Source organism: Mycetomoellerius zeteki, unplaced genomic scaffold (assembly GCF_001594055.1).
Source record: "Mycetomoellerius zeteki isolate Tzet28-1 unplaced genomic scaffold, Tzet1.0 scaffold188, whole genome shotgun sequence".
Classification (NCBI taxonomy): domain Eukaryota; kingdom Metazoa; phylum Arthropoda; class Insecta; order Hymenoptera; family Formicidae; genus Mycetomoellerius; species Mycetomoellerius zeteki.
In genome coordinates, this window is record NW_017256836.1 from 1569789 (window position 1) to 1583593 (window position 13805).

The window sequence follows — 13805 nt, forward strand, 5'->3', positions numbered from 1 at the left end:
TGTCGATAAATAACATATACGTATAATTCAATTAACATTTCTAAATTAAACTAAATTAATTAAGTTTAGTTAATTAATTAATTAATAGTTTTTAGTTTAATTAATTTAGTTTAATTAATTAATTAATAGTTTTAATTACATTTAGTTTGTGGCTTCAAAAATAAATCCAATAAAAGTAAAATATCCATATGAGCCTCCGCGTTTGTTAGTTCATATATTTATAAAGCGATAAGATAATTTGCAAACAATTAGTGTGCAATTAACTTTGTTCGGTAAAAACATGTTCCAATTATTTGCGAATTATATCTTATCACCTTATGACGTATGTATGTTATGACAGAGATGAACACAATCAACAAATATCTTCTTTTCAGATGATTCCATCACTTATTGATTTGTTTTCGCGATCGTGTGAAACTGATGCAAAACATTAAATACAACCGTTTTGTCATGATAATGAAATAAATTTCAAGTATTTTAGCCCAAATTTTTTTTCTTTTTTTATTCAACAGACATTGTTTGAGTCATGAGCATGCGTATAATAAGGATGACGATTACATTCTATTAAAATAAACGCAATAACAGTTAAATGCAAATTACATCTCTCTCTGGTGCTACACATCCGTAAACATATGAATAATCCTTACCACACAATATAAAACAATATAACAAGATATTTTGTAAGTGTCTATAAGATTAAACTTATTTAATAAATTGTCGTTGTCTTTATTTAGATAATATATTTTCATAATATTATCAATAATTTAAATACGATAGGACAATATCTTTACATCATACAGAACTGAAAGACACTGCATACGAATTTAGAAAATACAATATATAATTTAAAAGATATACGAACTCCTTCTTAGGATATAAAAAAAGTAGTACCAAATAATGTTCACTTTAAAAAAATCTAAGTCTTGTCGATTTTAAGAGCGAGACTGTATACTAAGTATGTCTCTAGCGTTACCCCTGAAATTACTGCGATAACAATTTTGTTGTTCAAAAATGCACAGTAACGCAACCTACTTGTATTATACATTACCTATTTACTGCCATAAGCAAGAATGGTACCCGTATCAAAGCCACTGTAATCGAATTTATATAACCCAAAATCAATTTGTTATTGCGAATTAGTGACGATGTCTATATCGTCGATCGACGCAAATGCAAACTGTACGATAACGTAACTTCGTATTGATAATATATATGTAGCGTCACATATCGTATATGTACAGCTTCGCAAACGCAAATTTACTATTTCAAGGATTTAAGTGCAAATGCAGAGGAAGGTCACCGATACTGACGTAGGTCTCCTAAAGCGACATCCCTTTATTTCTTCGAAATTAACTTTTGCATCTTATTAATACTAATAAAAACGTGATCTGTTTAGCTAATTAAAGAAGTACAAACTCATAATTCATATATTTGTGGCTCATTTCTATACCAAATCAGCTAAAAACAAATTCTATGAATCCGAGAAGAAAATTCATACGGTGTTCTTTTGCAAATTGCGTAATTAAAATAATAGTGACTGTATTATTGATAATATTATGTCATTTTAAATGTTTATAGTTTCATAAATTAGTTTTCTTTACAGAATAGGATATATCTTTATTTATAGAATAGGAATGTTGGCATTATATATATATTGCCTACTATGTTAGTTTTGGAGTCCATTTTGTCAGACGCTCATTTTTGTATAACTTACAAAAAACTTAATTATTGCAAAATTGCAAACAATATTATAACAACTGCTTATATTATCTGAAAGAAGACACTTTTTAGTTTGTATTTATGTTTTTAAAGTTCTATTTTTACCTTTTATTTAGAAGAAATATTGTCTAAAAACAAAGTGGTATGTCGATATCAGTTACCTTCCTCTATCATACAAAGAAACGTATATTCAATTTCGATAAGAGTGCCATTCAACGAACCGATATCGTATTTTACATCTACAACATGACGATTAGTGTAATATTTATGTGCTTTGAGTTGTATAAATGATTAACAGAGCGATTAACAATAATACTCCTAAATGCCTGCCCCGAGAAAACGCCTCCGACTCGATTGTAACGTTACTGGATCATCCAACTAACCATTGTCGAGATCACACATCCTACTAAATTATAAACGCGCAAACGATGAATTTTCTACGTAAGCGGGTGTAAATCTACGAAATTATGGAATAAACTTAATTTTTGTATAAAAATTGCAGTACAATCTTTTTGCATTCTCCTAATCTTTTTTTCATTGCCTCAGTATACACAGCGTACTTTAATTGCTTCATTTGTTCCACCGCTAATGTACATTTACAAATATTTGCTTAAGTACTCGTTAAACATAATGATATATGCCACTGATATGATAAGTCAATCTTAAAAAAAATTCGTACGTATTCGATGTTTTGAACATCATGATAACAAAATCTTTTCTTTCTTTGTATAAATAAATTCGTTTGAAAAAGGCTCGCATCGTTGATATAAATTCTGTAAATGTGCTCCTTTTCAGAACTATTTTAGTATAACTTTACTATTCTAATTTTCTCCACTAACTCGTCATCTATTTGCGTTTCAATGGTTCCATTTCCTTAGGATCTTTCATTAATATATCTGTGCTGCTTTTAGCTTCACGAATCCTTCTAATTTTCTTTTTAATTGCCATTGCGCCTATTCATATAATAATACATTATCTAACAATAAGTTACAGTTTAATTCATACATGCAAACTTCAAATAAAAAATAAGTACGTAGAACTTACAAACTAATGTTTGCCATAATTCAACTTTCTTTGCTGTTTTGATATTACTTTTCCTCAAAGATTCTTTATGCCTTTTATGAATGCCAGCTAATTCAATAGCTTCCTGCGTCGGTGGTGGAAAGAGACAAATTTCAAGCCAATGTGTAGCTTTTGCATGTCCAATCAATCTTAGCCATACCTAATTGTATATTTTCATTAACATATAACATTTATATATATATGTATATATACATATACACTTATATAATGTAAAAAAATTAACATTGTTTGTAATATTTATTTAAATAATATACATATATACAGGATATTTATTCTTACCGAATCTAAACATTCTACTGCAAACCAAAACCACAAGCCAGGTTCCGTCTTTGCATATTTAACTTCTTCTGACCAAAGCATAAATGTAGGCACATAATGTAAATATAAATATATCCTGAAAAAATCAACATATAATTTTTGTTACGTAATAACTCAATAATAGATTAAAAATATAATATTTACTAACCAAGTCAGGCAGTGTAACAGGAATAATAGTTTAGAGACTGGTCTCCCAACAGTTTGAAAAATGCATACCAAGATCCGACAGACACTAACTATTACAATGTCAATAGTTTTATACATTAAAAAAGTACTTGTAACTATACACCACCTATCGCTGTGAAAAATACATATATATATATAATATATTATCTTACATATATATATATATATTATAAAACATTAATACAAAAAACGTCAATTTAATGTTGTAAATTAAAAATCAAGGTTTAAAAGTTTACATAAGGCGTTTTCTAGCAAGGACACAGTGTAACAACGTAAATTACATTCTTGTTATTTGTCAACATTGAATAAGAATCAAATAGTTGACTATACTACATCTTTGCTAAAAAGAACGTCCAAAAATAGTTTTCTAACGGAGACAGAATAGCTGACAAGAGAAGAAAATGAAGATTAAGCAAATAAAAGCCTGTCTAAAAAATGAAGGAAGGTGTTATGTCTACAACAAAAAAGTTTTAACTAAGAGGTTTACTTTTGTTGATATGGATTCAAGACAAAAGACGCAAAAAGCAAGTTTGTGCAACCCTTTATCCAAGCACCATAACATAGTATATCAATCCCTGCTTGATGAAAGTAAAAGCTCTTATGCAATGCAATCCCTAATTCCTGGTATGTCATTCCCTGTTCGTGGGATGCAAAGCTCAAGATTTGCATGGTCGATGATTTCATGTAACATATACTACCAAAACAGAATCCACAGTTCCATGCAGCCTCGATTATCCTGCTTCGCTGTACTAATGGAAAATGCATACGCCTGAACAGGGACTATACACAATAAAAGAACAAGGTATATATTTTAAAACAAAGTATAAATATATATTTTAAATATATATTTTATTTATATATATTATTTAATATATACAAATAATATACAAAAATATATATATATATATATATTTAGTTTGTCCAACACTTTGCTCACTAAACAGTAAACACTTCCACCTCTCTATCACTTTATTGAGTACAAAATTTTTGAAAAGAAACGTTCTTGGATAAGAAAAAATATATGTTAAAACTCTATCCAGTGACTTACATTTAGCTTGTAAGGAAAGTGTAGAACAGACTTGTTTTAGAAGAAATATATACAACAACCAAAGTTTTATTGTTGGACTCACATTAAGACACTTTTCGTACACCAAATACAATATCGTCCAGAATAAGATAAGGTATCCAACCAGCACATCGGTGTCCCGTACCTTCGTGTCATTTGGATAACGCGAGCCGATTGCTTGTTTATTCCATAAATTCGGGAGAAAAGGCAAAAATTTAGTTGGATCCAGCAAAGAATACAAACCGATGGCCCAGTTACTCGCAGCTTGTTCATACATATTCCTTATCGTCTGATAGTGAGACGACAAAGGAATGACATTGTTCGCAATGTGAAATTTAGAAATAACAGGACCTGTAATGGTGCTGCGATAAGAACAGATTTATTCCTTAATCCTCCAGTTATCACGCATTCGTTATATTTGGTTGTCTTCCAGCTAAAACAGCTGACAAATCTATTGTTTGTGACTGACAGATATTCGCTAGAGGACGCGCACGTGTGTGCACGTTATGCTGGATTCACACTGCATCCGATTTTCGTCGTACGACACGCTCTGCATCCAATCAGAAAACAGGATTCCGATAATACGAAGCAAAATTCATCGGAAAATTGTATAAAATTTATTTTTTATTCTCCTTTTCCATATTATTTAAAATTAATTTATTTGAAGTACATATTTTCAATATATTATTGTAAAAAAGAATTATATAAATAATATATATATTAACTTTTAAGTAGATAAGTGGAGTGCTTACCGGTAAAAAATTTTTCATGCATGAATATACAAAGTGTTCAACGTAACGATCTGCACAATTTTTCAGACGCTTCCGATAGTTAAAAAAAGATTGAAGGATGAGTTATTCATTTGTTTTATATAGGCTACAACATGCGATTAAAAAATTTTTTAATTTTTTTACAAGGAAATCAAAGTCGTCTTAAATTTTTTAAATAGCCATACAATTTTTTTCTATATAATATCATCGAAGTCTTCAAGACGAAATCAAATTACCGTCGAAATGTCACTTTTATTGATGTTTTATTGATTTTATTGCATATTTTATTAAATAAGTATATGTATACATATATGCATATATGTATGTATATATGTATGTTCTGTGTTTAGTCAGATATGTAGATACTGCTGTTACAAATAATGTTACAAATTTGATATTAAGTATCAATAAAATCAATAATAATATAACAATAAAATCAATAATAATATAATAAAATATCAATAAAAATGGTAACATTTCGATAGTGATTTGAATTTGTCTTGAAGACCCCTACAATATTATGGAAAGTGCCTATTTGGCTTGCTTTTTTTCTTAATTTACATCTTATATTGTCAACTTTTACTGATATCAAGGATTTTCATTAACATTGTTGTATAAACTGAGATGGTTCCTTATTAGAAAATGATATACAAGTCTATATTACACAATCATTCAATGTATTAATTATTGTTATAAATATTTAAAATAAAAGTAAATCACGGATTTTTTAATGCATTATTTTATGTCATTTATGATATGTAATTTATATTATAAAATATATTATAATTTTCGAAAAATTATTGCGTTTTGTTTGGAGACACGAAACATCTGCAAGGAACATCTGCATTTCAATTTCAATTTTAAACTATCTTATTTTTTTCCACTACATGTCGTATTTTAAATAAGCCAATTATTATCAATACCTGATAACAGAGTGTTTAACACATCATTTACAGTGTACGCTATAATATCAATTGCCTCTCCGGCTTTTTAATTAGCAACGAAACACAGTTATATAAATAAATAAATGGTAATGAAAAATTTAGTATTCGAGAAGTGATGTAAAACAACACACAGTTGAATACAGCAGTTCAACTGGGATTGTATTATAGTTGGAAAGCACAGAAAAGCACACTGTGTTATATCGCCTGTACGTTACTGGAAATCACCGACTCGAATCATCGACTCTTCGACATATGGAAAAAATCGTCAACTAATCACTCAAAATTTTGATGAGTACACGCATATATATTTTCCTCTAGATTTTGGAAAAGTATCTCCGGCAAGAGGACCAAATCTGATGAGTAATGACATTATTTAGAGAATATAAAACAGTACAAATTTTGATAATAGCAATCGATTCAATAATATCGTTCGTAGAAACCTCTGGCAGGAAAACCAGGCAAAGAAACCACTGCAAAGAAAGTTCGAGTTTGGACACTTTCGACAGTAATTATTGATCTCTAGTTGGAAAGTGGTCGATTTCCAGTGGAACACTAATCGAAAGATGGTATAGTTTTAATATTCTTGACTTTTTTTTAATACCACGTTATCAATAATGCACGTTATTAGTGTTATCAATTATCAGTCTCCTATTTTTCACAGTGCTAAATACTTCTTATTTATAAAAGGAAAAGCCAGACTTCACAAGAAATCATTATTAATACCGTACTTGAAGCATAAACTCGATCAGTAATCGTGTATTTCATTATTTTTATTCGGATACGCGCGAATCGCATATTCAAATAAAATGTACCACGAAAATGTCCAAAGATGGATCGACAAGGTGATGCCGAAAATTATCAAGAACCTTGGATTGGATATTGACAAAACTCGGTATAAATTACTCGAATTTCCTGGCAATTTTATTATGTCGTACATGTATCATGTACGTTTGCAGTTTGAGAACAAAATAAATAGACAAAACGAAGAATTGTCTATGCTATTGAAGAGATCCACGTCGGATTTCGGTTTGATAGTTCATACTGATCTTCAATTTCGGAACGAAATCCTGTTTTATCAAATGTACTCCCGACCGGATGAGAATTATGCGAGATGCTTCTACTTCGAAGAACGATCGCCCACCGACTTCGTAATTGCCTTAGAAAATGTCAACGGACAAGGATATTATTCTTGTCCATATAATAAATATGATCCCCCAGTGGAATACACATTAGCGGCGATGCGCGAGTTGGGACGATTTCATGGTAAAGGATATGTCATGAAGGAAATGCAACGGGAAAAATTCTTCGATATCGCGACGCAAATTCAAGAAGTTAGGTATACAAACAAAACGGAGAGTATTTACAAGTTTGTTTGCAACATTAAGACATCACGAGTGGTAGAATATCTTCGCAGCCAGGATCATGATGCAGTTTTCTGTGATAAGATGGAGGCCTTACTTTCAAACGCGTTTGAAAAAGTGATGATAAAAACGGTACAGCCGCTTGAACCTCTAGCCACGTTGTGTCACGGTGATTTTACATTGGACAATATTCTCTTCAAGACAGAAGACGATAATGAACAGCATCTCCCAATATTAATTGATTTCGCGCTCATTAGATACTCGACGCCTGTTATTGATCTCTCCACATATCTTCACTTATGTTGTTCGAATGAAATGAGAAAAGAAAAATTTCTCGATTTCATGCAAGCCTACCATGACTCGCTTAAAGAATATCTATTAAACGCCGGCGTTCAAGATATTGAGAAATACTCGTATAACGCTTTGTTGAGCGATTTTAAGAGAGGTGCTCTATTTGGTTTCGTTATAATGTGTGTCTTTATACCGGTAATACTAGGATATCTCAGTCCAGAAGTATTAGTACAAGAAATATTAGATCTTGGTCCTTTAGAAAGCACGAAGAAACAAAGATATGCCGGAGGAAACGAAGTATCCAAAATGCTAGTTGATGCCTTGCTGTATCTGAAAGATCTTGGCTGCCTAAAACATGTTTTATAGTCGCGCGAGATAAATGCGAACGAATAAAATTTAATGTCTGTCGATTAATAACATAAAGCTCAATAATGAATAGATTTTAAGCCATGATTTATCAAAAGTGTAAAACTCATTCCCTGTACAGAGCTGCTAAATGATGTTATTTTATATTTTTTACATAACATCAAATGTACTTTATATATCATTTGTATGAAACTAAATATATTGAAAGAGATGTTCATGAACATCGAAATATATGTATATAGAAATATTCCTTACTACCGTTTCCTTACCACATTCATTGGCTTAAATGATATCGAGAATAGGAACGTCATAATAATCATTTTCTATATCAATGCTATTATCTTTCAAATTAAAATTGAATAAGACACATCAAATTTCAATGGATTTCTCTCCAGATCAATGTTTTGCTAGTTGTACATTACAATTTTACACCTTTACATTACATTTCAAGAACTATCCATTATTGATATCCATGATATCTCTGAGTGTATATCAGTTGCACAAGTTCAATTAGGCACTAGCCAATCATAGGCACAAGCCAAACTTTTATTGTATCACAATTAGCATCAAAACAACAACGAAACAATTGGCGGCGATCTCGACAGAGAAAGAGATTCCAAGTTTTTTTAACGCCTCATTTTAACTCTGCAATATTAACCGTACAAAAATTGCGGCCGACTAAAATTTTTACCCGAGTCCAAGTGACTCACTCATGTAGTTGAGGGTTAATTATGTGCTTGGCTATGTAAGACAGAATAGACAATAGGCTTGGACGTAATTAATTTATTACCATTACAAGATTATACAAGTGCGCAGATATACAAATACCGTACAAGTATCTCGAAAATCCAATGTGCTCATTTAATCTTCACATCGCAATATCGTCTGCTAAAGTCAGCATGTGTTTTACAGAAAAAAATTGAGCATTTAACATTACACTTATAACAGTTATAACGATATAAAATTAAGGCAATTCCGTATAACACCTTAATTCCGATGCAACTAATAAACACGTTTGTATAAAGCTAAAAGACACTGATATCGAAGCACAAAATATTGTGTGCGACAATATTTCGATTGCGTAGCAAATGTCTTGTATATGATACAAAGATCGCAATTGCATCGTTTCCACAATGGATTTAGTTATGCAAAAAAGAACTTTTTCAAAATAGAAATTTCGTAATAACATTAAACAAATTATAAAGTGATTCTCTTTTATACATTTTTTAGAATCTTGAGAACAACTTCGAGAATTCGATGTCTCATTTCCGTAACGGTATAATAAACATTTAATTATATTCCGCTTAGACACTTCCGTTCTTTTTCGCATAAATGCATGTAAGTATCAAATATTTTTTATTAACATTCTAATTAACATCGCCAATTTTTTAACGATTATGATTCCACATGAAGAGTGAATCGTTATCGCAGCACGGTATTTGTATTTTAGTTATTACATTACTACGCGTGTTAATTATGACCCATACGTAATCATAATTTATACAATCTCAGAGATTCTTAAATACTCGTTTAACTACTTTTTACGTAGTTTACATCCAGTATAGCAACGAGTCTTCTCTTTGCTGTTAAACAGTTTGACTTGCTTTTAACAGTAAAATTTTAGAGAATTCCGAAATAATTTCTATCTCGCGCCATGACGCTTCGCTTGTCGTAGCGCCGAGACATTACCGTCTCCAGATATTCTTCTTAATTATTTTAATTAATTCATCAATATGTAAATAGTAATGAATATATCAATACATGTGTATGCTACTATTTAAAAACCCCTGAGATATTATATCATAGAACAATCATAAAGATATATAACTCCCGATATGGAATGAATATAAAAATCATCCTTAATATAACTTAAGCTTTAACTTTAATTTACCTATGCATAGCGAGTCAATTGCATAATTATGAAAAGCTTAAATGTTTTAAAAGCCTTTTCTGAAACGCTTCCCTTTTATTCTACGAAAGAAGACAAAGAAATTGCATGGAAAAAACATCTTTCAAGAAATTTCAGATTAGTGGCGCAATTAAAAATCGCAGTATGTACAATCCGAATCATCTAGTCGTGATTTTGGTATCAAACGTTTAAGGTTTCCACAATTTTGCGCAGCTCACGAATGCAGATTATGTTGAAACGTAAGTTCAACAGATATGGCACCGTATCTATAATTTACGTATCTTTATATGTACATAAAGTATATACAAAAGAAAGAAAAACAAAATAAAAATGAAAGCTTGCGCCACTCGTCTCGAAAATGCAAAGATTTTCAACAGATCACGAATATGAAGCAAAATATATCAATGTATCTATAAGTAAGTATAGAAAGATATATCTTTTAAAATATATATTTTTTAAAAGTTATACCATTTATTAGAAATAATTTATGTTGCTTAAAAACCATTATAATAGTAACGATTTTCCTCCGCTACATTTTTTTTTACTGTTTTCTATAATTTTACTTTAAAAGTTTAAAAATCCTTAACCGCAAACTATACAAATCCGATGTGCAAAATTCAGTATTATTCGGATCAATGCGTCGGGAAAACATCTCACCGGCTCTATGTACACTGTAAACTGTAGATTACGAGTTTCAGACTGCGTTTCAAATTCTAACAGTTTGGTAACATACCGATAAGTGTATCGTTCTTTTTTAACCACGACTTAAAATGATTTACAGCGAACAAGTATACACAACTTGTGCAACTTAAAAGTTAAACTCTTATTATTATTACGTAGAAATAAATAATCGTAGAGCGCTAAATATATATATATATACACACACACTAATGTCGGTCGTCGCCGCAATATCAAATACATTTCGATAACATTAACAATTCGCTCGCGAAAGCAAAAATCTAAAAGTGGAGAAAAAACTCTAAGGATATTTTAGCGAAACTGACGCGACAGCTTTTACCATAGATATACACAAATTCCAAGACGTATAGTTTGTACAATCTTACTCAGTCGCTATGTCCAAAATGCATTCATTTTTTCGATGTAGCAATATTTACAATAATTCAGAGGTAATTCGGTACTTTAATTACAAACCACTAGTCATGACTTATGTTACAATAAATCGCATATGTTATAAAATAACATCCAACAATAGTACATACAGGAACTATTTCGCGATTTTATCTCATTTCTTTCCATACAATTTATAAATAGTTTTTAAAAATGTTCACATGTCTAACAGTACTTTTATATTCTCAAGAGGTCGATATATTGTTTAAATTTATTTAGAGAATAAGATTTGCTATGTACGATAACTTTAAATCAAATGTGATAACTGTATATTTATAGAATCTATGTCCATAGAATAACAAAATGCCAAACTTTGTTTTATGAATTATTTAAAAAAAATTATTTTAGCTATTTTTCATATTGTTAACAATTCTTGTATTGATATGAAATTTATATTTTCATACTGAATTCTTTTGTAAGCATGAATTAAAACGGCCAGTCTGAATCAAATTTAAATTAATTTTAACTCTTTAAATACAAAAGTAGAGACATAGTACAAAATAAAGAATTATTCTCAACAACACGGTGCTTCATCGAAAGAAAATTGTTTGAGAAAATGCAATCTAGAATGGTGTGTGTATGTGTGACGCAGGTAAGAATGATCTAAACTATATAATTCACGTATTAAATGTAGCTTTCTCAATATTTTTGTTTTATGTTCATCTTCCTCATGTCTTGCATAAACACATATGTAATATCTAAACCTATTACTAGAAACGTAATGTGCTCCAATATAATGATGAAAAAATTGTTTACATTAATAACGATGTATAAATCACATCCATCCTTAATTTTAGGTTCTTTTAATTTTGTTCGATCTGCCGGTGCTAAACTATATTATTAAAAGCAGAACAAAACTAAACATTAGCTCCCCATAATGCTATCTTCTTGATTGTTTTTTCGAACGTCGTAACTTTTCATCTAGTCATTTGCGCGATGACCTGCCACGCCTCACAATCCTCCGCTAAATCATGCTAAGTCCTTCAGTGGCATATTCAATAAGGTTTTTATTTGGTCGATGTATATCGAATCGGAAAACGTCCTCTCCGTCGCTTTTCATTACCTTCCCCTGGATTACGAGTTTTTCGATGACATCTCGTCTGACAAGATGACCGACAAATTTAAGAATTTACATTTGGATAGAAGTAAACACTTATTCGTATTAATTTCCAATTCTCTTAGGATAGCATTATCCGTTCTTCTTGCTACCCATGTAACTGTAACATTTTGCAATAGCATGTCATCTCGAAAGCCTCTATTCGTCTGCTGCAGGCAACACCCATCGTCAAAACTCGAACCCGTACAAATGGCAATGAGGAAAACCAAAGCCTGGACGACTAATCGTTAATCCGTTTCTTTTCTAATGTTATGCCATAATGCTATGCCAAAAATGATAAGGGTATCTCGAGATATCTTATCTCATAGTCTCTCAATTCTATTTGGGAATTGATAGTTTATTTATGCAAAATTTTATATATCCGACGACAATTTATTGTCTCGTATCACGCGTCCCAAATACATTATCGAAACGTATCTTTATCATTCACATAAACTAGCGTGAACAGCGTATTTTAACACAGTAAATTATACGATAAAATAACAAATTGATATGGATTAGTTCAATGCTAGAAAATCTTTTGCGATTCATCATCGGCGTTTCCTGAAATTCTGTTCTCAATCTCGGGAAATCGAAAATCGCGGAAATGTCCATGAGATCGATTACAAAGTGACGACGTGATATTTGTTCGCAATGCCAACTAACGTGATGACAATCAGTGACGCACGGGCGGCGACGATGACGACAACAATGGCGATGATAATGATACCGGCGGAGAATCAGACCTGCCCGCCTACATCGGCTTGGTATCGCAACGTCAGATACTCAGCTGCCTCTGTCATACGGGCGATGCTGCTGTGAAGACCGCGCAGATGACGCTTAAAGTTTTCAGCGGCGATGCTTGCCAGATCGACTACGCATTCTTCACCTTCTAGACCGCTGTCAATCTCAATGCCGTTCTCAGAGTCCGAGTCGGAGGTCCAGGCGATCGAGGATGCGCTTTGTACGCTCTGCATAGATGTGGTGCTGGGACAACGCACGTGGCCGAGTCTGCCACTGGTTATAGCCTGATGGTGCGTCAGTTCAGCAGACGGGCTACCAATTGGATGACTCTTAATCGGCGTCTGATCGTCCGCCACGGTGCCTCGCGTAGGCTCCTGCGACCACAATAACTCGATCTTCATCTGGTTAATGATGTTGTAGAGACGGTACAGATCGGTGTTGGCCAGAGTGTCCTTCACCGTGCAGCCGCGTTTGCCTTTCATGCAGATCGTATCGCCCGCATCACCCACGGACAGATCCAGCAAACGGCTAGGCACCAGGATGGTGTCCTCCATCTCGCTCACGGTGCGCACGAACTTCTCCATGCTGTTCAAGATACTGGCATTGCTAAATTCCGGCTCATCGTGCCGGGCGATCCTCCGCAGACTTCTGCAATGAAAATTGTTCACTGTTCTTTTAACATGTTACACATTTCGATATACAGGGTGTTTCCAAATTAAATGGCAAAACTTCGGGAGCGTGTAGAGGAGTAAAAAACTAAGAAAAAAAGTCCTATAGACATATGCTCGTTTTTGCTCCGTTTCAGAGAAATCGAAAAAAAATGT

At 32.1% G+C, this 13805-nt stretch overlaps 3 protein-coding genes across 5 annotated transcripts in view; 1 reads left to right on the forward strand and 2 right to left on the reverse strand.

Moving 5' to 3' along the window:
• Window positions 1–1856: 1856 nt before the first annotated feature.
• Window positions 1857–13805, reverse strand: part of LOC108721938 (uncharacterized) — a 15723-nt gene continuing 3774 nt past the window's right edge. The window contains exons 2-7 of one of the 3 annotated variants that reach the window (XM_018446766.1): window positions 4437–4764; window positions 3794–4086; window positions 3269–3418; window positions 3082–3196; window positions 2764–2941; window positions 1857–2672 (exon numbers count right to left, since the gene is read on the reverse strand). In XM_018446766.1, the coding sequence (XP_018302268.1) occupies window positions 2566–2672; window positions 2764–2941; window positions 3082–3196; window positions 3269–3418; window positions 3794–4086; window positions 4437–4649 (1056 nt within the window). In that variant the 5' untranslated portion in view covers window positions 4650–4764 and the 3' untranslated portion in view covers window positions 1857–2565. Of the gene's footprint in view, window positions 2673–2763; window positions 2942–3081; window positions 3197–3268; window positions 3419–3793; window positions 4087–4436; window positions 4822–13805 lie in introns of those variants that run through there. The other 2 variants (XM_018446767.1, XM_018446765.1) reach the window with 2 other exon arrangements.
• Window positions 6817–8225, forward strand: LOC108721937 (uncharacterized). The gene has a single exon (XM_018446764.1). It carries the CDS (start codon window positions 6893–6895, stop codon window positions 8102–8104), a length of 1212 nt encoding a protein of 403 aa, XP_018302266.1. The 5' UTR covers window positions 6817–6892; the 3' UTR covers window positions 8105–8225.
• The window catches only part of LOC108721939 (uncharacterized), a 10094-nt gene continuing 8955 nt past the window's right edge, over window positions 12667–13805 (reverse strand). The window contains exon 2 of the mRNA XM_018446769.1: window positions 12667–13629. Within this exon, the coding sequence (XP_018302271.1) occupies window positions 12978–13629 (652 nt within the window). The 3' untranslated portion in view covers window positions 12667–12977. The remainder of the gene's footprint in view (window positions 13630–13805) is intronic.

Coding starts and splice junctions, on each gene's coding strand:
- LOC108721937 (XM_018446764.1), top strand. CDS start 6,893: ATGTACCACGAAAATGTCCAAAGATGGATCGACAAGGTGATGCCGAAA.